General features: G+C 44.1%; 1 protein-coding gene and 1 long non-coding RNA gene across 2 annotated transcripts in view; one reads left to right on the forward strand and one right to left on the reverse strand.

Moving 5' to 3' along the window:
- MYH16 (myosin heavy chain 16) overlaps positions 1-21,318 on the forward strand; it is a 60,422-nt gene extending 39,104 nt beyond the window's left edge. Inside the window, exons 31-43 of the mRNA XM_019635397.1 lie at positions 908-1,035; positions 1,596-1,792; positions 3,110-3,242; positions 4,294-4,510; positions 5,301-5,437; positions 5,532-5,635; positions 7,967-8,159; positions 9,278-9,481; positions 10,477-10,602; positions 12,660-12,830; positions 13,393-13,593; positions 14,641-14,863; positions 18,144-21,318. Of these exons, the coding sequence (XP_019490942.1) occupies positions 908-1,035; positions 1,596-1,792; positions 3,110-3,242; positions 4,294-4,510; positions 5,301-5,437; positions 5,532-5,635; positions 7,967-8,159; positions 9,278-9,481; positions 10,477-10,602; positions 12,660-12,830; positions 13,393-13,593; positions 14,641-14,838 (2,009 nt within the window). The 3' untranslated portion in view covers positions 14,839-14,863; positions 18,144-21,318. The remainder of the gene's footprint in view (positions 1-907; positions 1,036-1,595; positions 1,793-3,109; positions 3,243-4,293; positions 4,511-5,300; positions 5,438-5,531; positions 5,636-7,966; positions 8,160-9,277; positions 9,482-10,476; positions 10,603-12,659; positions 12,831-13,392; positions 13,594-14,640; positions 14,864-18,143) is intronic.
- Positions 21,319-21,405: 87 nt separating this feature from the next.
- Positions 21,406-23,441, reverse strand: LOC109379072 (uncharacterized). Its single transcript, XR_002123104.1, has 2 exons — positions 23,262-23,441; positions 21,406-21,721 (listed from the first exon to the last, which is right to left on the reverse strand). It is a non-coding gene; the product is annotated as an uncharacterized LOC109379072 (long non-coding RNA).
- Positions 23,442-24,227: the final 786 nt, after the last annotated feature.

A 24,227-nucleotide genomic window follows, 5' to 3' on the forward strand; every position in this document is an offset into this window, starting at 1 on the left:
CAGAAAAATGGTCACACTGCCATTGAAGCGCATGAGGGGCTGAGATTTGCATAGTCAGCGGGGAAAGAAATGCTTAAGTATCTTTGCTAAGTTGGATGCAAAATGTTAATGTCCTACAGGACAATAATACTGCAACCTCTGGGTCTGGTTTGGTTTGGTTTCTACCAGAAGAACCCCTGTGTATCTCTAGGCCAAAAATAATTTGCAACTTATCACTAAACAAGTTAACACCTAACTTGGCCGAGTCTGGGCTAACCTGGTAAACAATAAGTCGAACAAAGGTTCATTCCCTGAGAAAAGTTAACACTCCTTAGACAATTAGACAAGGCTCCAGTGTGACACCAGAGAACCTGCAAGCATCCTTTGGCCTTAGTTCCCACATCCTGAATACTTTAAAAAATCAATATCCCTATTTGACGGATGAGACAAGTGAAGCTTGTCAGTGACAAAACCAATGATTTACAGAGCAGACCTGGAAACTCTGATCTTCGTCTCTGGCTCATGCACCTCTTTCTGGCCTCTGACCCAGGCAGTCAGTCCACAAATGACAGGAGTGTAGGTTCTGGGACTGTCACAAGTACAGTTTACAAAGTAAACACTCTACCCAAACTCCTTTCTCCAAACTCCTTTGCTGTATCTCCTGCCAGGATCAGGGCTTCATTATCTGAATGAAGACCCTTACCCCATGTCAGTCACCTGGGTGTTGACAACCATTGGGCACTTGCTCCCCTCCTGGGCTAGCTTAATTTGGGTGGCTGGTGTGGTATCGCAGTGCTCCCCATTCCAGTTCAGTCAGCCAGGTCGCCATATTTACTGGGTACTTTGGGAGCAATGCCCTGGGGGAGCTTAGAATCGGGCTGGTGGACCAGTTCTTCATCCAGTACTTCTCTCACTCCTTCTCACTCAGCTGAAAATAGTGAACTGAGCCGGGAATATGAAGAATCCCAGAGCCGGCTCAATCAAATCCTGCGGATAAAGACATCACTGACGTCGCAGGTGGATGATTACAAGAGACAACTGGATGAAGAATCCAAGGTTTGTTTAGGGATGGAATGGGGGTGACAGAGCTGCCTCCTTGAAGAAAGTTAGAGGTTATGAAGATGTAGAAGGAACATGAAAAATATTTGATTCACTACTAAAAGTTAACTGCAAAACTGTAGTATGCTGGAGAGGATCCAAGATGGCAGAGTAGATAAACACTGTGCTTGCCTCCTTCTGAGACCATATTACAATTACAACTAAATTATAGAACGATCAACCTGGAGAACCATCTGAAGTCTAGCCGAACAGAAGTTTTATAACTAAGGTTATAAAGTAGAATCCACATTGAGACTGTGGTTTGTGATTATGTGAGAAAAAAAACAACAACAACTGTAACATGCTATATGTATAACTAAGTGAAATTGCATATCTTTGTGGACAGTAATTGGAAGAAAACAAGGAAAATAAACCATGATGGTTAGGGTTATAGGATTGTGTGTGTGTTTTCCCCTTTACTTACTGCATTGTTGATCAAACATTACATATAATCTAAGTGCTGGTGGTGGGGACTATGGAGAGACCGGGGGGCCTCTGACAGGCTCTGTGATCCCCAGTCTCGCAGCATAGCCGTGGTGAGTCTTGCCAACACCAAGCACGACCTAGACCTAGTGAAGGAGCAGCTGGAGGAGGAGCAGGGAGGCAAGTCGGAGCTGCAGCGCCTCGTATCCAAACTCAACACTGAGGTGACCACCTGGAGGACCAAGTATGAGACTGATGCCATCCAGAGGACTGAGGAGTTGGAGGAGACCAAGTGAGTTCACCCTGTGCCAGGAGAGCAGGAAAGGCCAAGCGAGTGGGTGGGCACTGGGGGGTCTCGCTACTATCAGCCACGAGGCTAGGGCCATGCCCGGGAGAAGGCAGCTCACAGGCTCCTCGTAAAGAAGGGATGAGTATCTGGACAGGGGAGCCCACTGCCTACACTGCCAGCCTTCAGGTTCCATCTTCAAGGGCTCTCTTACCTACATCCTTAGCCTTAAAGTTCTCAGGCTCAGGCAGGGAAGTCAGGGGTCGGGGGTTCTCCTCTGGGCAGGGCTTCTGTGCCTCCAAAGTGTTCAGGAAGCCCCCACAGGCCTGGTGGGTCTGGAGTAGGGCCTCTTGGGGATGCTGGGACTACACAGACCACACTCAGTGGCAAAGGTCTCCATTCTGCGTTTCCCCAGCTCTGTGGTCAGTGTCAAGTCCTTTGAGCTTTCTTCCTCATTCACAAATTAGAGAAGTGGACACTCTGTTGTACGGGCCTGAAGAAATAAGAGTGGACACATGAATGTGGCTCTGAGCTGCCCTCTTACATAAGAAAAGGCTTCTTGGGTACCCCTGGGCCCACACACCCAAGGAAGCCCTGCATGTGAGCCACCCTATGCCAGGCAGGGAGGGGACCACAGCCTGCTTGCTGTGCCTTCTCCCCACTGGAATTTGTGGTGATGGATAGCAAAAAGCACAGTGCCTCCTAGCTGTCACAAGTCTTTTATCTAAAGCTCTTCTTCCATTGAGCCTGAATCTGCCTTCCTATAGCTCCCGCCTCCTGCCCTCCAGCCCTTTTCTATTTTCTACTGACTGCTGCCTGCCCGCCTGCTCCCACACAAAGGCTCTCTCACTCCCAGGCTAAACCTAAATCCCAATCCCTCACTCCCTCTGCCTGGAACCTCTTCCCCAGACACCTACTGGGGGCCCTTGCCCTCCCCTCCCTCAGGCCTTTGCTCCCCCTCCCTGCTTTATTCTCTCTATAGTGTTTATGCCATGTTGTTGTGTATTGTCTGTCCCCCCAACCCCCCGCCACAAAACAGAACTTTTATGGGAGCAGCACTCTTGGTCTGTTTTATTCACTGCTATTTCCCTAATGCCTACAACAATATTTGGCACAGAATAGAAACAATAATTTATTGAATAAATGAATGAAGGAATGAAGGAATGAAGGAATGGATGGATGGATGGACAGTAGTTGCTTCCTCTAAACACGCTCCACTTTTAACCTTTTCCACCGTGACACCAAGCTCAATGCCACACCCCCGGCACCCCTGCCCGTGGGCTCCTATGTTTCCTTGATGGGCCATCTTACCTTTATCCACAGGAGAAAACTAGCTGCCAGGCTCCAGGAAGCAGAAGAGGCAGCTGAAGCTGCCCAGGCCCGGGCCGCCTCCCTCGAGAAAAATAAACAGAGACTCCAGGCAGAAGTTGAGGACCTCACCATAGACTTGGAGAAGGTCAGAGGGTCAAATGCCAGGTCCAAGGGCCCACAAAGAGCTGGGTGAGACTATCAAATGTCTGGGGTGAGCAGGAGGAAACAGTAGCCCTTGAGGATGGTTTGTACACAGGCCCACTGGACACAGGCTCCTGCCTGAATATGTTTATATGTGCTCATAATTCTGAGATCTAAACACTCAAAAAGCCACCATTTAAAGAGGTCTGTGACAAGAATAAAATTAGTCCCAGGAAGTCAATGTATTATCTCTTTCCCTTTTGTCTTTCATAAACCATGTCCCACACACTTTGTGTGGCTAAATATTCCTATTTGAATCCCTGGTTCAGACAGATTTCCTAGTCTCCAGTCAAATTACATAAGATTTCCACTGGCACACACCAACCTGGTCTTGGCCTAGAAGGAATCATTGCTTCATGCCAGCTGTGAGGGTCACACAGGCAAAAGGCCACATCAATGGGAGAGGTTGAGGTTTCAAAGAAAAAAAATCCTAAAACACTAAAAGGTTTTGTTCCTATTAAGTTAAGAAATTTACAAAATCTAATATTGCAGAGCAGCAAATACATAGTTGCCGGAAAGCTATGAAAAAGATGAAAGGTCTATGAAAAACTAATGTCTAAGAATAACCTACTTTGATCCACAAGAAAAATAATACCAAACCCATGTCTGAGTTGGACAATGATGTATAATGTGTGTTATTAATAGTACATTATAGAGAAATACGTTATGGGGAGTTACGCAAATGTCATAAATCTAGGAAGGATGTTGTGGCCCAGATTCCTCCTTTTACACCTGAGAAAATTCTAGGCTAGGAAGACAAGATGGACTGCACAAGGTCGCACATCTAGTAGCCAAAGTTTTAGAACTGGAATGTAGATCTCTCCTCGCTTCCTATTCTGTGCTTGTGCCATAAATGTTTAATTATATCTCAATTCCGAAGAAGTCTGTGGTCGCCAGAGTCACCGCATTGGAGATGAAAGGAGGGAAGGGGGTCAGAAGGCCGGGAAAGGGGCAAGAAAGTCGGATGCCCTGAAACCACCCCCACCTCTCCCTAGGCCAATGCTGCAGCTGCTGCCCTGGACAAGAAGCAGCGGCTCTTTGACAAGATGCTGGCTGAGTGGCAGCAGAAGTGCGAGGAACTACAGGTGGAGGTGGACAGCTCGCAGAAGGAGTGCCGCATGTACATGACAGAGAGCTTCAAGATCAAGACCGCCTACGAGGAGTCCCTGGAGCACCTTGAGTCAGTGAAGAAGGAGAACAAGACCCTGCAGGGTGAGCCTGAGGGCAGGCAGGTGGGCCTGCGGGGACAAAGACACAGCTAGGGCTCCCTTCCTCCTGGGTACATCATGGGTTTGAGCACCTGGCACACAGTAGGTGCACAATAAATATTTGTTGACCAGTTGGCAAGCGCTTTATAGAAGCACTTGAGCACTCAGCAACATAACTTCTGGCAGGTGAGTTATTTAAACTTCCTGTGCCTCAGTTTCCTCATCTGTAAGATAGGGAAATAATACTGCCTTCCTTGTAAGGTTGTTGTGTCAATGGAATAAGATAAAATGTCAAGTCTTCACTTAGTAAAATAGGGACTTGATATATAAGGGCTCAGTAGATTTTACTTGAGCACTTACATCTGTCATATGTAAATAATATGCATATGCATATATATTTCTCATGTATAGAGGCCTCGGGCTGGAATTTGCAACCTGGAGGGCAGGACAGGGCGTGTGTCTCTGAGAAAGGAAGGCCTCGCATGTAGACCCTAGACCCGACGGGCCCGGGGAGCCTGGGCCCTGGCCCTAAAGCCGCTCTGTGCTTTCTCCCTCTTCTCTGGGCCTCGGCCTCTCATTTATAAAAAGAGGAGCTCGTCTATAAAAAAGTCTGAGCCCTGATGCTCCCTCCACGAGTCTACCTACGACTTGGAGTATATTGCTTCTCTTCTGATACAGTGAGGCTCCAAGTGCCTGCGTCTGGCCGCGATGGAGGAATGTCGGTGTCACATGCCATGACCCTGGATAGCTGGTAGTCCTCATGTGCCTCATTAACGAGAATATTTTTCCCTCAGAGGAGATAAAGGAACTGATTGATCAGCTGGGCGAGGGAGGACGGAGTGTGCACGAGCTGCAGAAGTTGAAGAAAAAATTGGAGATTGAGAAGGAGGAACTCCAGGTGGCCCTGGAAGAAGCTGAGTCTTCCCTGGAGGTAACCTCGTGGCGGTCTCCTTGGGGGCTGAATCCTTTGGTCAGGGACCACAAACCTGCTTGGCCAGAAAGACTGATGTTCACATTTCTGGCAGGTTGAAGAGAGCAAGGTGATTCGAATTCAGCTGGAACTGGCTCAGGTTAAAGCTGACATCGACCGGAGAATTCACGAGAAAGAAGAGGAATTTGAAGCTACAAGGTATGGATGAGGCTGACAGGCTGGGAGACTGAATTTGCCCGCATGATGGAGCAGAAGCCAGAAACCTGGGTCTCTGCCACCTACTAGTCATGTGACCTTGGGAAATTTAGGTGAACCTCTCTGAACCTCAGTTTCCCCATCTGTTAAATGGTAATATGACAGTACCTTATACTGATGGGGTACTCTCTGGTTTAGAAACACTGTGAAATGTAGTACATTAGTGATTCATCACAAAAATAACCCAAAAATGGGCAAAGGACTTGAATAGACATTTCTCCAACAAGTGTAAAATGGTACAGCTGCTATGAAAAACAGTATGGCACTTCCTCAAAAAATTTAAAATAGAATTATATGATCTAGAAATTCCACTTCTAGATATATACCTAAAAGAATTTAAAGCAGGGTCTCAAATGGATATTTGTATACCTATGTTCATAGCAGCATTATTCATAATAGCTAAAACGTGGAAGCAACACAATGGCCATTGACAAATGAATGGACAAACAAAATATCATATATACATACAAAGGAATATTATTTAATCTTAAAAAGGAAGGAAATTCTGACCTATGATACAACATAGATAAACCCTGATGACATTATGCTAAGTGAAACAAGCCAGTTATAAAAATGACAAATATTGTATGATGCCACTTATATGAAGTACTTAGAGTAGTCAAAACATAGAGACAGAAAGTAGAATGTAGGTTGTCAGGGGCTGGGAGGAGGGAGAAAATGGGGCAGTTATTATTTAATGGGTGCAGAGTTTCAGTTTTACAAGATGAAAAGAGTTCTGGAGATGGATGGTGATGATGGTGGCACAGCATTATATTTAATACCACTGAACTATACAGTTAAAAATAGTTAAGATAGTACATTTTCTATTATGCATATTTTGCCACAATAAAAAAAAAGGGGGGGAAAAACCACCTGTGAGATAGATGCAATTATCCCACCTAACAGATGAGAATGATGACAACTTCCTCATCACCTCTCAGGGATGTGGTAAAGATTTAATGAAATTATAGATAAGTACATTGGGAGGAGACGCCTGATGACTCTACAGCCAACAGGCTAAACCTGACCCTCACCCCAAATTTCTATGTGGCGTGTGTGTGCGAGCGCACAACACCTTTATTAAGATGTAATTTACATATCATATAATTTTCCCACGTAAAGAAAAAAATTCAATGGTTTTCAGTTGTACAACCATCACTAACTACAATTTTAGAACATTTTCATCACCTCCCAAGAGACCCCATATCCTTTAGCAGTCATGCCCCATTTCTCCTCACCACCACCTCCAGCCCTAGGCAACAACTAATCTACTTTCTTGTTTCTTTGGATTTGCCTATTCTGGGCATTTCAAATAAATGGAATCTTACAATATGTGGTCCTATGTAACTGTACTGCATTGAATCTCACCTTAACAATATCGTCTCCTGATCCACAAATATGAATGAATGTCTTTCCATTTTCTTAGACCTTAATTTTTTTCAACATGTTTTATAGTTTTTGCTTGTATCTATTTTTAAGTCAAAGTGAATCTGGTTTTGCTCACTTTTGAGAATGTCCATATCTGGAAACTGAATACATCTCAAGTTGCTGCAAACCCAGCAATGTGTCTGCACATAATGGGTGTTCAGGGGTGAAGCAGAGGTGAGCGCAGTGTGGAGCAGGTGACAGGATCTTTACATGCTAATCATTAATTTGCTTCAATGAAACAAATGTTTTTTGAACATCTAAATTACCTCCTCTGGTCCCCTCCTAGAAAATAAAATTAATACAGCTTATATGAGGGCTTTATGGAAATGTTTATTATGTTAATTACCATATAAGTAATATATTGGGTTGTTGGAAAAGTCATACGTATTTTTCTATGTTTTTAGTTGCAAAAATGCGTCATGACTTTTCCGACAGCCCAATATATTAAATGTAATCAATTAATGACTGTTGTTTTGAAGAGAGATATATATCTAACTTGTATAGCCAAAACCCACATTTTGTAATGAAAAAAACGGGGACCTCAGCATCTGGGTTTGAATCTTAACCCCATTCTTTGGCATGTTTTTTCATCATCATGGAGCCTCAGTTTCCTTGCAGAGCTGTTTTGTATGTAAAATAAATTGAGATCATGTGCTAAACATTAACCTTCTATCCCTTTTCCCAAAGCATGATATTCTCTCCCTTAAATACTTTAAGGGAAGATAGTTTAATTTCACAATATGGCCATACCCATGTTGGTGCTCAGAGATCTCTTATCTAGGAAGGCTTAGCACAGACTGAACAGTGGGTCCAGTATGCCAAGGCCCTCTCTGCTTGGACTTGCAGGAAGAACCACCAGCGGGCAATCGAGTCCTTGCAGGCCAGCCTGGAGGCAGAGACCAAGGGTCGGGCAGAGGCACTTCGGCTCAAGAAGAAGATGGAGACTGACCTGAATGAGATGGAAATCCAGCTGGACCATGCCAACAGGAACAACAGCGAACTTGTGAAGACACTGAAAAGGCTGCAACAGCAAATCAAGGTAACGATCTCGAAGGAGGAAGAACTAATCACAAAGCAAGCCAACCCGAGCCTGCAGATTACAGGGAGCTAACTTCATGCATGTCTTCAGGTAGGATAAAGGCATGAGAGTGAGAACGTGGGGTGGCTAGCAGTGCAGAGGGCAGGAGACCTGAAGACTGCATAAATCAGAGGGCCCAACCACCAAAGTCCATATCCTGGGCCACTGGAATAAGGGAAGAAAGGAGGGAAACAGGAAGTTGGGCCCGTCCTGATTTTTAAAGTCATTTTTTACTTACAATAAATGATTTCAGACATAGAAAAATAAAGACTATAAACACCCATGGGCCGGCCGAGTGGCTCAGTTGGTTAAGAGCTTGCTCAAGAGTTTGAGCTCTGAGCAACAGTGGTTCGATTCCCGGCCCGAGCTGAGTTGCCGCTGAGCTGCCAACAGGTGGCAGGATGACTCAGCTAAAAACAAAGAATATAAATACCCATGTACCCACCACTGATTCACCTTAAGAAATAAACACGAATAGAGCTGAAGTCCTCCTTTATCGCTCTTTAGCATCAGACTGGTCTTCAAAGCACGCATAGCTGGATCGATGCATTCAACATGTGTTTATTGGAAGCCTGTTCTGTCCAGGCACTATATTAGGGCTAGGGGTAAGAGAATGGACAAAACAACAAACATCTCTGCAGATAGACAATAAGCAACAAATACATAAAAAAACTGTAGTATGAAAAATGGGAAGTGCTCTGGAGAAATCACAAGACGGGAAGGGAGACGGGGATTAGCCAGTGAGGGTGAAACTGCCAAAGGTCATTGAGGAAGGCCTCCTTGAGATGGCCCTGCTGTAAACACCAGATGCTCCGTCATCAGGAAAATCTTGACATCATGTTGACTACCCGCTAGACAAAACCTGGGTCATGGCCCAGCGAGACCTCAACCAGACTGTAAACTCCCCAAGGAGCAGGCCTACACCTCATTCTCTCTTCTGTGGCCTCCACTTCCCGGCTCCCACCCCTGCTCCCTCCTGAGCCCAGTCTACGAAGGTCACAGCACCCTCAGGCCTGGCCAGCCCCAGGCTGTGCCAGGGCCTGTGAAATGGGCTCAGGTCGTGTCCTCTTGCCCCGCAGGACTTGCAGGTCCAGATGGATGAGGATGCCAGGCAGCATGAGGAGCTGCGGGAGCAGTACAACCTGCAGGAGCGGCGCCTGAGCCTGTTGCAGACGGAGCTGGAGGAGGTGCGCTCGGCCCTGGAGGGCAGCGAGCGCTCCCGCAAGCTGCTGGAACAGGAAGTGGTGGAGATCACAGAACGGCACAACGAGGTCAACGTTCAGGTAAGATGGCGGCTCCCTGGGAAGTGCCATGTGGATTCACACTCAGGATGGTGCCCAAACCTTGTGGGCTCTCCTTAAAACTAAGAGGCAGCTGGTGTCCCCACTTGTCAAGTCCTCAGAACTCATCTGCAGAGCTTTTATGTTGTGGTGGTAAAAAACCCATAACATAAAATGTACCATCTTAGCCATTTTTCATACACAGCACAGTGTGTTAACTACATGCAGAGCTTTTAAAAACAGACTCTCAGACTCTCCCCTGGAGATTCTCATCCAGTGGATCTAGGGTGGGACCCCAGAAATCTAAACTTTTAGAAACTCCTCAGAAGATTCTGATGATTTAGCCAATTTTAAGGGCCACCAGTGTTGCTGAGGCAAGAACTTTAGAACTGGAAGGGATCTGAAATATTCCAAAGTCTGACCTTCATTTTACAAAAGAAAAACCATGGCCCAGAGAGTTGAGCAGCTTATCCATGGTCAACACTGGGGACCCCTGTCTACTACTAGTGGTAGCACCAGTACTGCTTACGGTTCACAGTGCAGTCTTTCACCAGCATGGCTTAATCCTTACTCACCATCTCATGTGAATTCACCAGAAGAAAAAATGTGCATGGGACATATAGGGATTGCAATCCCATTTAGAGAGAAGACCAACGCCTAGACAGTAAGGAATTTATCCATGTAGGTGGAAGTACCCAACCTTGAATCTGGGTTTTCCCAGGTCTAAGTTCAGGGTTGTTCTAGAGATGCCATCCTCCCCAGGCCTAAATCATGTTATTCCTGGGCTCCTCATGATGCAAAAAAAACCCTGCTCTAAAACCCAGAGGAGACTACAAGGGAGAGACCCTCACCCCGAGCAGGAGCTCACAGCCATTTCCTGCTGTGGGGGGTGGGGGGGGTCTGGCAAGCATGTGTGGGAGAGGATCATTTTCTTTCCTGGACACAGAAGGGCTGTGCAGACTCCTGGCTTACAGCGATGTCCTCATTTCTTCCTCCAGAACCAAAGCCTCCTAGTGGTCAAGCGCAAGCTGGAGTCGGATGTCCAGCGCATCTCCAACGAGCATGAAGAGCTCATCAGTGAGTTCCGCTCGGCTGACGAGAGGGCCAAGAAAGCCATGACTGACGTAAGTGCTGCATTGCCTTCTGCTGCTGGGGGGGGGGGCGTGGGCACCCCAGGCCAGGCTACCTGCTGAGGACCAGGATACCCCATGCAGGAAAGACCATCCTCTCCCCTCATGAGTCACTATGGAGTCCCCGGCACCCTGCCAGTGGGGATATGGTCTCTGCTCTGAGGAGTCTAGAAGCTTTTCTGAAAAGCCAAACACATGAAAGTAAGGAATACACATGATCATGTGAGAGATTAGAGCATGCGACCTGAGGACATAAAGCAAAGGAGCCATTGATGTGGGCTCACCTGAGCAGAGTTTTTGGCAAAGAGCATCAAACCAGCCTTGATGGGAGGGTTCATGAAAGGATGATGGGTGCTGTGCCCAGGGGCTCAGGGCTGGATGTTGGCAAGATGTGCCACCAAGTGTTTTCACCCCATTATCCCTTTGGGTGCTCACACCGACCTTGAGTGGTAGATGTTATGTATCCCACTTTAGGGCTGAGGAAATACAGATTTTCTTGTCAGGCTCCTCACACTTCATTAAAATGGCAGGCACTCAGAGGAGCATCGTCGGTCTTATTGGTGCTATGTCCCAAAAGCATAGACTCACATGCTGCACACACAGTAGGCTTCCATAAATATTTGTGGAATGAATATAAGAATGAGTGGGTGAAAAAACCAGAGGCAACCAACTGAATGGCAGAAGATGTTTGCAAACAACACCTCCAATAAGGGACTAATATCCAAAATATGTAAAGAACTCCTACAATTCAACAAAAAACAAAACAAAAAAAACAATCCAATTAAAAATGGGCAGAAGACCTGAACAGACACTTCTCCCAAGAAGACATACAAATGGCCAATAGATTTATGAAAAAATGCTCAACTTCACTAGCTATTAGGAAAATGCAAGTCAAAACCACAATGAGATAACACCTCACACTTGTAAGAATGGCTACCATCAACAAGACAAATAATCACAAGTGTTGGAAAGACTGTGAAAAAAAGGAACCCTCATAAACTGTTGGTGAGAATGTAAATTGGTACAGCCACTACAGGAAATAATATGGAGGTTCCTCAAAAAATTAAGAATAGAATTACCATATGACCCAGCAATCCCTCTCCTGGGTATCTACCCCAAAAATCTGAAAATATTTATCCATAAAGATATATGTACCCCTATGTCATTGCAGCATTATTTATGGTGCCCAAGACATGAAAGCAACCAAAGTATCCTTCGATTGATGATTGGATAAAAAAGATGTGGTATATATACACAATGGAATATTACTGGGCCATAAGAAAAGATGTAAAACTGCCATTTGTGACAACATGGATGGATCTTGAGATTATTATGCTAAGCGAAATAAGTTAGACAGGAAAAGTTAAGAACCATATGACTTCACTCATATGTGGAATATAAAACTGAAAGCAACAAACAAAGAAACAAACACTCATTGACAAAGACAACAGTTTAGTGATTACCAGAGGGTGAGGGGGGAGTGGGATTGGTAGAAGAGGGAAAGGGGGTTCAAATATACCATGATAGAAAGAGAACTGACTCTGGGTGGTGAATACACAATGTGATATACAGATGATGTATTATAGAATTGTACACCTGAAACCTGTGTAGTTTTACTAACCAATGTCAACCCAATAAATTTAATTTTAAAAAAAGAGAAAAAAAGAATGAGTAGGTAAAACAACTTGCCGAAGGGCACACAGGAGGCAGAGCTTTGTCTTCCTGCCCAGATCTGTGCTTTTCCCACCCTCTGTGCTGTGCCCCTCTTAGAGGACACAGCACAGAGTTTGGCTGGAGAGCACCAGGCTGGCAGAGTCCACAGGATGGGGAGGACTGGTTGTGAGTACATGAGCCTGCCTTCTCCCATTTCACTCAAGTGACACGGGAACCTGGGACCCCCTCCCACCAAATCCCAGCAGCATGTCAGCAAGGTTTCTCTCGTCAACCACTTGGTTTCCCAGAGACTGGGAGACATGGTTCCTTGTCTCTCAAAGGCACCATGAGCCTGGATGAGACCCAGCTCCAGCGCATACTCTTCTCTCCTCCCACAGGCTGCCCGAATGGCAGAAGAACTCCGTCAAGAACAGGACCACTGCATGCACCTGGAGAAAATCAAGAAGAACTATGAGATCACCATTAAAGACTTGCAGGCCAAGATGGAGGAGGCAGAGCAGCTGGCTCTGAAAGGAGGGAAGCGCACGATCATGAAGCTGGAATCCAGGGTGAGGACAACACTGAGCTGAGCCAGGGGAGAGAAAAGGGAGCTATGACCAGGCCGAGGTGGGGGGGTCTTTTTCCAAAACTCATGTCCAGCAATTGATGAGGAATGGGGTTATTCAGTGCTAGGAAAGAAAAGGAAATTAGACAACAGCTCTAATTTACTTATACAAAGGCCTCCTCTCCCTGTCATCTTCCCTCCAGTATGTCCTTAGCCCCCATGCAGAGCAGTTAATCTTCTTCCTGTGTCTGTGTTCCTAGTCTTGGTTTCCAACATTATTCGTCTCTTATTACTTACTTAAAACAAGCCTTAGTCTTTTCCTCATGGAATGTCGAAGGGCCCAGGTCACCCTGTCTGACCCTTGCCTCTCCCATTTCCCAGAGAAGGAAACTTGAGGCTCAGGAAATGTGACCAGCTGACAACCACATCAGGGCCTGTGAAAGGCAGAGTCCGCCTGACCCTCCTGTGCAAACAACTGTAGCCATGACACCCATGCCCAAGCCCACTGAGCTCTGAAGTTCAAAAACATACATTCCCTTGGTTGCATTCTTCTCTCCCTTCCTCAGATCAAGGAACTGGAGACAGAGCTGGATGGCGAGCAGAAACAGCATGTGGAGACAGTCAAGACGCTGAGGAAGAATGAGCGCCGCCTCAAGGAGCTGGTCTTCCAGACAGAGGAGGACCACAAGACCAACCAGCGCATGCAGGAGCTGGTGGAGAAGCTGCAGAACAAGCTGAAGGTCTACAAGCGGCAGATCGAAGAGGCGGTGGGTACTCTCCACACGTCCCTAATTCTCCCTCCCTTTCCAGGCCAGGTCTCATTAGAATTAACCACAGGGAAGGAATCACGTATTAGTCAAAAGATGATTCCCGTGAGCCTCTCATCCATGGCACTTCATCCTCACTATCTGTAGGAAGTGGAGTGGACACTGCACACCGGCGATAAGAACATGTCAAAAACAAAAATATCCCCTAAGAACATCCGTGCTAACTGAAGTGCCCACTGCAGGGCATGCTCTAAAACCGGGGAGGCCTTAACAACTCTGTCCTGCTTCCATTGGCCCTGTGGCCTCTGCCAGGACAACTTCTCCCTCCTGGTCATACTGTTAAACACAGGGACCCACCCTTATTTGATCCCCCTGACGCACGGCAGGAAAGCTGATATTCTTAGACCATTTCACAGGTGAGGAAACAGCCCAGAGTGGGGTATTTCTGTTATGTTAGGAAATGTTAAAGTTAATGTCAAATGGTTAGCAAATGATGCCTTCAAGTCTCAACTCTACACCACATTTCCACCTACCACACCACCCAGGACATAGATATTTGACTCTGCTGTTTGCTGCCAGTTCTGGGGCCACCACATTAAATCAGCCATCCATGCACCCAGTGCCCTTCCCAAAAGTCTGGATAAAGACCAGGTGTACGGTAAATATGGTCTAAACAAAATGATGCTACCAGTCTACTGGGTAGACGAGGGGATGAGAAACATGCGGTGGGAGCTGGGCGAAGCTCTAAATCCACATCTTCCGTGGTAGGGCACCAACTACTAATGCCTAAAATCACAAATTCTAGAAGAAATGACAGAGCACATTTTACTTAAAATATGGATGTCAAGGCCAAAAATAATCAGCTAAAAATGTTGAAGGCGGTTGTCTGTGGTGAGCTGGAGGGTGCCCCTGACCCGGAACTGCTGTTTTTTAATAAGCCTTACAGAACGACTGCGCTCTTAGATATCCATACAGAACCAATAACAAAGCACATTTAACCAGAGCAAGCCAGGTTCACACCCCATTTCTACTGTGCCTTTGTCGCAGGAGGAGCAGGCCAACCAGACCTTGGCTCGCTACAGGAAGACGGTGCATGAACTAGATGATGCTGAGGAGAGGGCCGGCATGGCGGAGACCGCCCTGAACAAGCTGCGCACCAGACACCGCGTGGCTGGCAAAGGCATCACTTCTGTGGAGATCATCCAGGTGTCCAAGACAGGCTCCTCCAAAACCCTTTCTGAGTGAGGGTCTCTGTCCCAGCCCACAGCCGGTACGTGTGGATTCCTCTCTCGACCGCCATGCTCCAAGTTCCCCTTCCCTGCCCCTGCTTTGCTCCCTCTGACTTCTATGCTTCCAGGCTTCCAGTCTGCCATGCCCTTATCTCATGCAGTGAGAACCTCAAAGCTATCCCTGTCTTCTCAGCTGCAACACTCCCTCTCTAGAGTCTCAAAGCTCTCAGGTGGGTGCTGTCCACCTGTATCACAGGTGCTGGTGGTCTTGATGCTTCCCCATCTGAGTGGAAGCTCATTGAAGGCAGGTTCCATGTCTGATGCCACTCAACACTAAGCCTGGCAGATCGGTGCTAAGTACACACTTTTTACTAGAGAACCATGGGGCGTTTGCAAGCTTATAAGCAGTGTGTATTCATCTTTCACATCCACACAATATCATTATTCCTGAGATTTCATCAATACTGGTAGAATTTAGGGTTCTAACATTAAGAAAATAATAATAATCGCAGCTACCATTTCCTGAGCACTGAGTGCAGGTGGGATTTTAGGGGAACATTTTAAAACAGTCCTTTCTCATTTTCCTTAACTCAGAACCAATTGAAAAGAATACAGGAGACAAATACGTAAAAGTCAAAATGCTAGTTTTATTATGGTACAATTCTAGATTGAGAATTTAATGGGTGTCCATCATGGGCATCCTTGTACTCCACCCCAGAATTAGAGGCACCTGCAGAACTGAATAACCACAGCCCTGCTCTCTGGGGAGCAGCCCCTATTCCAAGGGGAGGAGTGACTAGGACTTACCAAACCCTGCAGGTAGAGCCATAAGGCGAGACCAGATGGGGCTCATCCCTGCCCTTCTGGTTCCTTCTTCCAAACACAGGATGCATTATTCCTCTTCCCATGAGAGGAGCAAGGGAAAAGTGAGGAGAAAGGCAGAGAACATTATTCTGGAGCAGTGGTCCCCAAAACTCTACCTGGGAAGTTGTTAGAAATGCAAATTCTTAGGCTTCGCTCCAGACCTACTGAATTAGAAGCTCTGGAGGTGGGCTCAGCATCTCTGGTTTAACCAGCTCTCCAGATAGTTCGGACGTATGATCAAGTTTGAGAACCAATGCTATTACAGAAATCACCCCTTACAGAAACATAAAGTCAGGGAACAGAGGTTTCTCCTGCTTTTGCAAGAGCCAGGCTCATGGTATATGTTTCTCATTATCTTATTTATCCTATGAGGTAGGTATAAATATCTCAGACATGTAAGGAAAGTAAGCTCAGAGAAGTTCAGTAATTTGCCCAGGGTCATCCAAGCTCTGTGCTATGGAAAGTCAAGCTATCTTGTTACTGTGAAGATTGAAAAGGCTGACCTCTGTTTAGGATTAATCAGGACAACACAAGATCAAGGACTTGGTTTAAGTTGGGAGGGGCAGGGGGGCTGGAGTCCCAGTGCTGATGTGCCGATGTTCAGCCTCCATGGATTCTGGGAATTTTTTCTGGCCTCATGTTCAAATATCTGGTTGAATCAGCCCTCAGTGAGGGTAAGGTTCCTCACTCAATTATAGCTATCTCTCAGGGCTGGGTCAATTGGGATTTTTAGCCAAAAGCGATAACCCTGTTGACATTTGAATTCAGACTGAGCCTTTTCTTACCATTTGCTTAGGGAGGAAACAAAAATAGGACACAGAATCTTTTTCTTAATTCCCTAACTCTTAAATATTGGTTAGCTCCAGAAGTTGAAACCAGAGGCTTGCCTCTGGATGAGTCCTTCAATTAATGTGTAACCATCTCCTTTCGGGGCAAAAACCTGAAGAGTTCCTCTCTTAAGCTCTCACCTTGGCAGGGGTTACTCATGAGGCTTCCTGCACTACCCAGGCTCAGGAGGCATTTCAGCTCCTTCCAACTCCTAAGTCTTAGCCTCTAGGATTAGACACCCTGTAAAGCAGATGCCTGCCCTGACTTGGTGACTGTTTATCCCTGGGGTCTGCCGGTCCTGGTCCAACTGCTCTCTCTCCACACCACTGGGCTGCAGTCCTGCCAATGGCACACAGAGGTCATGAGGCTGAGGCCCCTGGGGTCTGCTCTCCAGGTCTTGACCTCTCCTCATTCTCTTTTCCCATTTTCCCTTGTTGGTCACAGGGCCAGATATGCTGTCAGTAGCCATGAGATGTCTAAAGCAAACCAGTACACATACATGGGTCAGCACTGAGTCAAGACCCCATAGAGTTTAGTTTTCCAAAGCAGCCTTATATTCAATCCCACAAATATCAATCAAGCTCTGAATATGGGCTAGACCTGTACTCTGGGATACAGAGATGAATAAGAGAGAACATCCTCCACTATGGAGCTCAGAATCTGGTGCAGAGATAGATGCACACATTACCACAAGGCTGTGAACAGATGTTCTGTGATGGGAGATAATCACAGAGAAGGAGCAACTGCTTTATCCTGAGGTGGCTGGGTGGAGTAGCCGCACAGAGGATGTGACCTGTACAAGAGTCCAGAGCAGTACCACTCAGTGGGTAGTACCCATTTGTTACCTGCCCAAGACAACAGAAGTACAGAAACTGAGAGGGAGCTTTTAGAAATGTTTGTAGCAATTGATACTGTGTGACCTCCAAGGATATGATCTGTGTATTTTATAAAAGTATTAGTCTCTGATATTAATTAAAATAAATAAAAGTGAAATAAAAATTAATGGAAATTAAAAAGAATAAATCTGATCCCTCACCAGGTAGAGAAAGAAAAAAGGGAATTCTGGGTAGAAGGCCCAACACATGCAAAAGTACAGATGTGGGATTCGCACAAGGAAGCAACATGAGTGGAGCAGAGGGGCTCAGGATGAGGCGAGAGGGATGGACAGGTGGGAGATGAAGCTAGTGGGATAGGCATGGGTGAGGTTGGGTAGGGTCCTGTTGGGTGCAAGCATTCCATAATCTCCATAAGGAAGTCTTGCTAATTTTCAAATCCATTTGTGGACTGTGATGAGCAGTAGCTTCTCTTTCTTGGGAAGACACATCACAGCAGTAAAACAAGCGTCTCGGCCCCTCATAAGACACCACAGATGGGAGCATGCTGGCCCTCTCAATGGCTTGTGGAGTTCAGGCCTACTTGGGCCTGCCAAGCCAAAGGTTTCTCTACACGCTCACGACCTCATGCAGAGTGAGTCAGGTATGACCCAATGGTGTCCATCACAAGGAAGAAAGCCTGTACAGAAGCAGCAGCACTCGGGGTGTGGTCTTTTTAACAAGAAGCGGGCAAAGGTTCAGAACTCCCAGCTCTAGCTCATAAGGATTGTCTCACTCTGTCTCTCTTGTCTTCTAGGGTGATTACAGATCTCAACAGCAGACCTCTGAGGAGAAAAATATATGAAAATGGAAAACTGGGTCTATCCTAAGAATGTTTACTATGCAAAGGAAAGTGCAAGCCAGAAAGAGACAAGTGCTAGAGAATGAAGATAACTGTGGAAGGAAATGGGTTTGGGAATGTATACACCCAACCATTAGAGGAATTGAAATTAGCATGGCTTCTCTGAGACTGTGTCAAGCTGTGTAAGCACTTGGGTAACAGTGGTGGAAGGTCTGTTTTCGTTGAGATCTTATATATTCATGTCAAGGACGGAATATGTAATGTGTGACCTGGCTGTTTTTTCTCTAGAAATAATTCCTCACATGGACAATTTTAAGCCTTGTCTCAATGCAATTTACATAAAAGAAATATGAAAAATATACCAACTAGAGATTGTCTTTATTTGTCTAAGACTTCCAAATCCAAAGGCAATTTTTACAACATATCAGAGTTCTGTTGCATCCGTATATCCTAATTCACAGGCTTGTTTCTACTGGAAACCATGAAAACCATGAGTCTTGGTGAGGTTCTTTGCAAATTTTGAAAGGGTATATCAGTGATATAAAGACAATCTTGGTTTCATAAAGCTCAGGAAGTTATGGAATCCCCTATAAAGAGATGTTAAGATCCATCCAGGCTAACAACCCACAAGGCCCCCAAGTAATCCACCTCAGCGACTCCCACAATGTTTAGACATGGGCAGGTCAGCTCCATGCAGGCAGGTGGTTTAGTGTTTTTTTACTCACTGCTGCATTCTTAGCAACTAGAGAGTGCCACGCCTAAAGTAGGCACACGGTAACTATGTGCAGAATGACTGATGGAGAATGAGCTGCCTCTAAGACATTGCCAGAAAGTTCTTCCTTAAATCTCCCTGCTCCCAGAGGTATCCACTTGCTAACCCTGGTTTTAATACCCAAGACTCTGCAGAACCACCTTAATGGAAGACAGTTCTCATGGTCCTTTCAGGTTTTCTCTTCTCCAGACTGAATATTCCTGGGTTGTTCAACCTTTCCAAGTGTGGCAGGGTTTCCACTGTCACCTTCTAACACTCCTCAACCCTGTTCCTCTCCTCACTTTCCTAGTCTTCAGAGTGCAGGGGTGGAGCGGGCAGTACTATGAGGGCTCCTTGCCAGTTCACAGCCCTCAGAACACACCTTTCTTCAGCTCCCTGGAAACGGTGTCTTCCCTTTGACTATTAGCACTCTGACTGCTCTCCAATCCATTGGAAAAAGAAGTCATTGTTTGGGCTGATAGAGGAAGGGGATAGTCATATTCCGTTGGTGGAGCCTTCTCCATCTTTACATAAGCCCATATCACCTTTATGATGGTTCTAAACTTGGCTCTCTCTAGGCAGCTCCAGAGGGAGCTTTGTCTGGTTTCTTCTGAGCAAATGGATAAAATGTGAAGATACTGCCCTCTGGTGGCAGTGTCTCCAACTGCTGTGTGTGAATTTCCTGCGAGACACCAAATCACAGAATTTTAGAATTACATTAGAATTTTAGAGCTCGAAAGGACATTCAGAGGGTGTCCAGTCCAATTCTCAACCAGTTGGGGATTCCCCTCCATAACATCCCTTGAAAAAATGGTAATCCAACTTGTACCCAAACCCTTTCAGTGAAAAAAAGGCAGCCCATTTCAATTTTGACAATCATGGTTCAAACGTCCCAAATAACATTGAACCAGAATATGTCTCCCTACATTTTGATCTAGTATTCACATCTGTAATTACATAAAAAAATAAGTCTAATTCTTATACTTTAAAGTCAGACAGATATGAGTTCCCCTTTCCCAACAGTATGATCTTGGGCAATTTAACTTATCTCAACTATTAAATGAGGAATAACAGCATCTGCCTCAAAGGAATGTGAAGTTTAAACAATATAATTCGGCATAGAGCCTATTATGCATGACATCTGGACTCGTCAAGATTCTTCTAGCATTCTGTAGAACTTCAACACTTGAGCTCTTGCTGGAGAAATGCAAAGGGCATTCCATGTTTGAGACCTCATCATTGTTTCCTGAATATTCCACCCTGTAGTCTCCCCATACACAGAGAATTCCAGAGAAGCTCCTCACTTTGTGGGGGGAAGGCGGAGAACGGGAGGGGAACAGCTCAGTGACTTGCCCAAGACCATTCAGTTAACAGCAGAGCTACAAAGTCTTTGTAGCATGAGATGAAGTTTCTAATCCAGTATTTATAAAACAATGGACTTCACTTAGTCTCATATGCTGGTTTCGCCTAAGGACATGTAACTTCAGAATAGCATCTAGGCCTAAAGTGATACAATCTATAGCCTTGCAAAAAACATTAGTTGGTATCCACAATAATTGCAATCAGGGCACTGGCACCATGTTCTACAGAGTAAATGGAACAAAGACAATTTGAATGCTTCTGCTAAATGTTTGGACTAGCTTTCAAGGCTACTAAATTTTGAATCACTGATTGTATTAACTGCATTTTCTTATTTTCTATATTCTTGATGCTCCAGAATCTGGGGCCTCCCTGACTGAGGAGACACTGCCTCTCCCAGGGGTAGCCAATTCTTCGCGACAACAAAGAGCTTTTATACAAAGACTAACCAATCCAGAGCCCATACTCTGAACCACCTTCTCTGGTGTCTCTTATACTCTAGGGAGGCAATATTCCCCTGCCCTATCACCCAGAGCCAGATACCAGACAACTAGGGACAGCCCTTATGCCCCAGAGCCCACTGAAATTATTCAAACTAGCCAATCCTAACCTGCTTACCCTGCTTTGCCAAATTGATTGAGCCACAGGATGCCCAGATATTTGGTCAAACATTATTCTGGGTATTTCTGTGAGGGTATTTTTGGATGAGATTGGTGTTTTAATCAGTAGACTGAGTAAAGCAGCTTGCACTCCATAATGTGGGTTGGGACACTGGGGGTAAGGCTGTATTAGAAGATGAACATTCTTCCCAAGGAGTGGAGCCCAGTTTTGAGTCATCTGAATGGCCCAGAAAAATCTCAAATCCTAAAATTAGATTAAGGTGATCCCACATTGCTGACACCCTCAGGCACCTGGCAAAATGAGAATGGAAATCTTATCTGGGCAAAGATACAATCATTTTAGGTCTCAAATTATTACCACACTATTTTAAAAATAAAATGTTAGACACAACACTGATAACCAAGCATATGAGAGGATAAGAACATAAATGAAAACCAGTCATACCAACATGTTGGTAATAGAAACAATTCCACAGAAACTTCAGAAAAGTGGTAAATATGTGATATTTACTATAGAATTAAAATGAATGACAAGAACAGCATATAACTGTGGAGGATAACAAGAGTCAAGGTATTCTAAGACCTGTGCATTGTCCAGGAAGAGAAAGTACTGATCATTGGTGTGCTGCTCTTCACAGGACAAAAGTCCTGTTCTGTAGCCTTTGCTACTTTCTATCATGTAAATGCTTCCACGATGGCCCATTTCCAGCTACCAACTATTGAACATGTAGTTGGGAAGAGATGGGCACAATCTGCTCTCCTGAGCCAGTTTGAGCCAGGGCTAGCATACTTCTGAATTAGTCCTTGAAAATAAAATAAGAAAAAATAATCAATCCAAAAGAAGGCAAGAAAGGAGAGAAAAAGAAACAGAATAATCAGGACAAAAATAAAGTATCTAGTAAGATGGTAGAGTTAAACTCAAATATATCAGTAATTACTTAAAACATAAATGATCTGGGGGCCGGCTGAGTGGCTCAGTTGGTTAAGAGCTCGCTCAAGAGTTTGAGCTCTGAGCAACAGTGGTTCGAGTCAGCCCGAGCTGAGCAGCCGTGAGCTGCCAACAGGTGGCGGGATGGCTCAGCTAAAAAAAAAAAAAAAAAAAAAAAAAATAAAAATATCTGGGATGGCTCAGCTAAAAAAAAAAAAAAAAAAAAAAAAAAAAAAAACATAAATGATCTGGATATTTCAGTTAAAAGATAAACATACTATAAAAATAAAAGGCAACTATATGTTGTTTATGAGCAACACATCTAAAAACATAAAGTAATAGAAAAGTTGAAAGTTAAAAAGAGAGAAAAAGATACATTAGGCAAACACAAACCAAAAGAAAGGTGGTATAGCTATACTTGTATTAATACCACATAAGTAAATACACTAAGTAAAGACAAAAAGCACTATTTGGAAGGAACATTTCATTATAAAACATTATGATAAAACAATTCATCAGAAGACATAATAATTCTATAATATAGAGGCACCTATAATATAACACCAAAATATATAAAGAAAAAAAGACAGAATTAGAATAGAAATAGGCAAACCCACAGTCATTTGGGAGATGTTAACATCTTTCTTAGTAACTAAAAGAACAACCAAGCAAAAAATCAGTAATTAAACTAAAATTATGTAATTAAGGCAGAAATCAATAACAAAAATATAACTTAAAATCTCATGTTTAGAAATTAAGAAATGCTAATTCTACACAAACTCCTCCAGAAAGTTAAAGAGAAAGGAACACTTCAGAACCCATTTTATGAGGCCAGAATTACTGATACCAAAACTAGAAATTATGTGAAAAATAAACTACAAAACAATATCCTTCATATGCAAAGATTTTAAATTAGATTTTAAATTGTTAAATTCTTAACAAAATTTTAGCCACTGAATACAATAATGTATAAAAAGAATACTACATCAAGACCAAGTAGGCCTTTCCCCACAAATGCAAGTTTAGTTTAACACTCTAAAATGAGTGAAGGTTAAAACCTATAAAACTTCTAGAAAAAAATAGGAGAAAATCTATATAACCTTGGATTAGGCAAAAATTTCTTAGACATAACACCAGATAAATGGACTTCCTCAAAATTAAGAATGTCTATTCTTTGAAAGACATTAACAGAATGAATGAAGAGAAGCCACAGACTGGGTAAAAACAATTGGGGAGTACAGGCATACCTCAGAAATATTACAGACTTGGGTCTAGACCACCACAGAAAAGTGAATATTGCAATAAAGCAAGTCACATGATTTTTTTGGTTTCCCAAGGGCATATAAAAGTTATACTTACACTATACTCTAGTCTATTAAGTATGCAATAGCATTAAGTCTAAAATATGTGTATACCTTCATTAAAAACACTTTATTGTTCAAAAAAAATGCTACTCATCTGAGTCTTCAGCATGTCATAATCTTTTTGCTGGTGTGGGCCTTGCCTCAATGTTGATAAAAACGCAGTATCTGGAAAGTGAAATAAAACAAAGTGCAGTAAAATGAGGAATGCCTGTAACAAAGCATAACAATCAACTTGGTACATTTATGTTCAAATAACAACTGCCACAATTTATAGAGTGCTTTTAATGTGCCAAGAACTGTCAAGTACTTTATTTACACTGTCTATTTTAATCCTTAGAACAACCCTAAGAGGTGGGAGCTATTATCCTCATTTGACAGATAAACTTAGGGAAGTTAACTGACTTTGCCCGAAATCAGTAAAATGCAGTCAGGATTTGAATCCAGTTCTATTTGTTTCCAAAGTCAAAGAACTCTCTTAAGCATTGTCACACTACTTTTTTATTAAAATAATCTAAGATTGCATAACAGCATAGAAAAATGTGTTAGAAACAAAATGTGGTCCTCGCCCCCAGATTTACAGGCTAGTAAACTACAGGTTTCAATTATCAAAATAGGAAAACAATACCTAGTATTCATAAGTACACTTGTGTGCTTGTCTTGTAAGTATGGTGTTTGTGATAGTACGTTACTTATATACCATCTAAGACTATCTTATGCCCCTAGATGCCCCATAAACTGGTCTCATCCCTGTGCAATGGTAATGAACTCGGTGAGCAGCCTAGAGTAGAAAAATCTGTATGTATTTCTCAGTCCCTCTGGCACTGAATAGTACAAGACTCTTTCAATAGGAAACTCCCTCCTTGAAACCACACCACAGCCATTATGACAATATCTAAAGCATAACAATTACTAAGTATTAATACAGTATGCATTTATGGTTTTGTCCTTTTATTTAATTGTAGTTTATAGGGGCACTGATTTAATAATATTTCCAACCATTTTTGTGGTGAGTAGGTG

Source organism: Hipposideros armiger, unplaced genomic scaffold, assembly GCF_001890085.2.
Source record: "Hipposideros armiger isolate ML-2016 unplaced genomic scaffold, ASM189008v1 scaffold_21, whole genome shotgun sequence".
In the NCBI taxonomy this organism is placed as follows: Eukaryota; Metazoa; Chordata; class Mammalia; order Chiroptera; family Hipposideridae; genus Hipposideros; species Hipposideros armiger.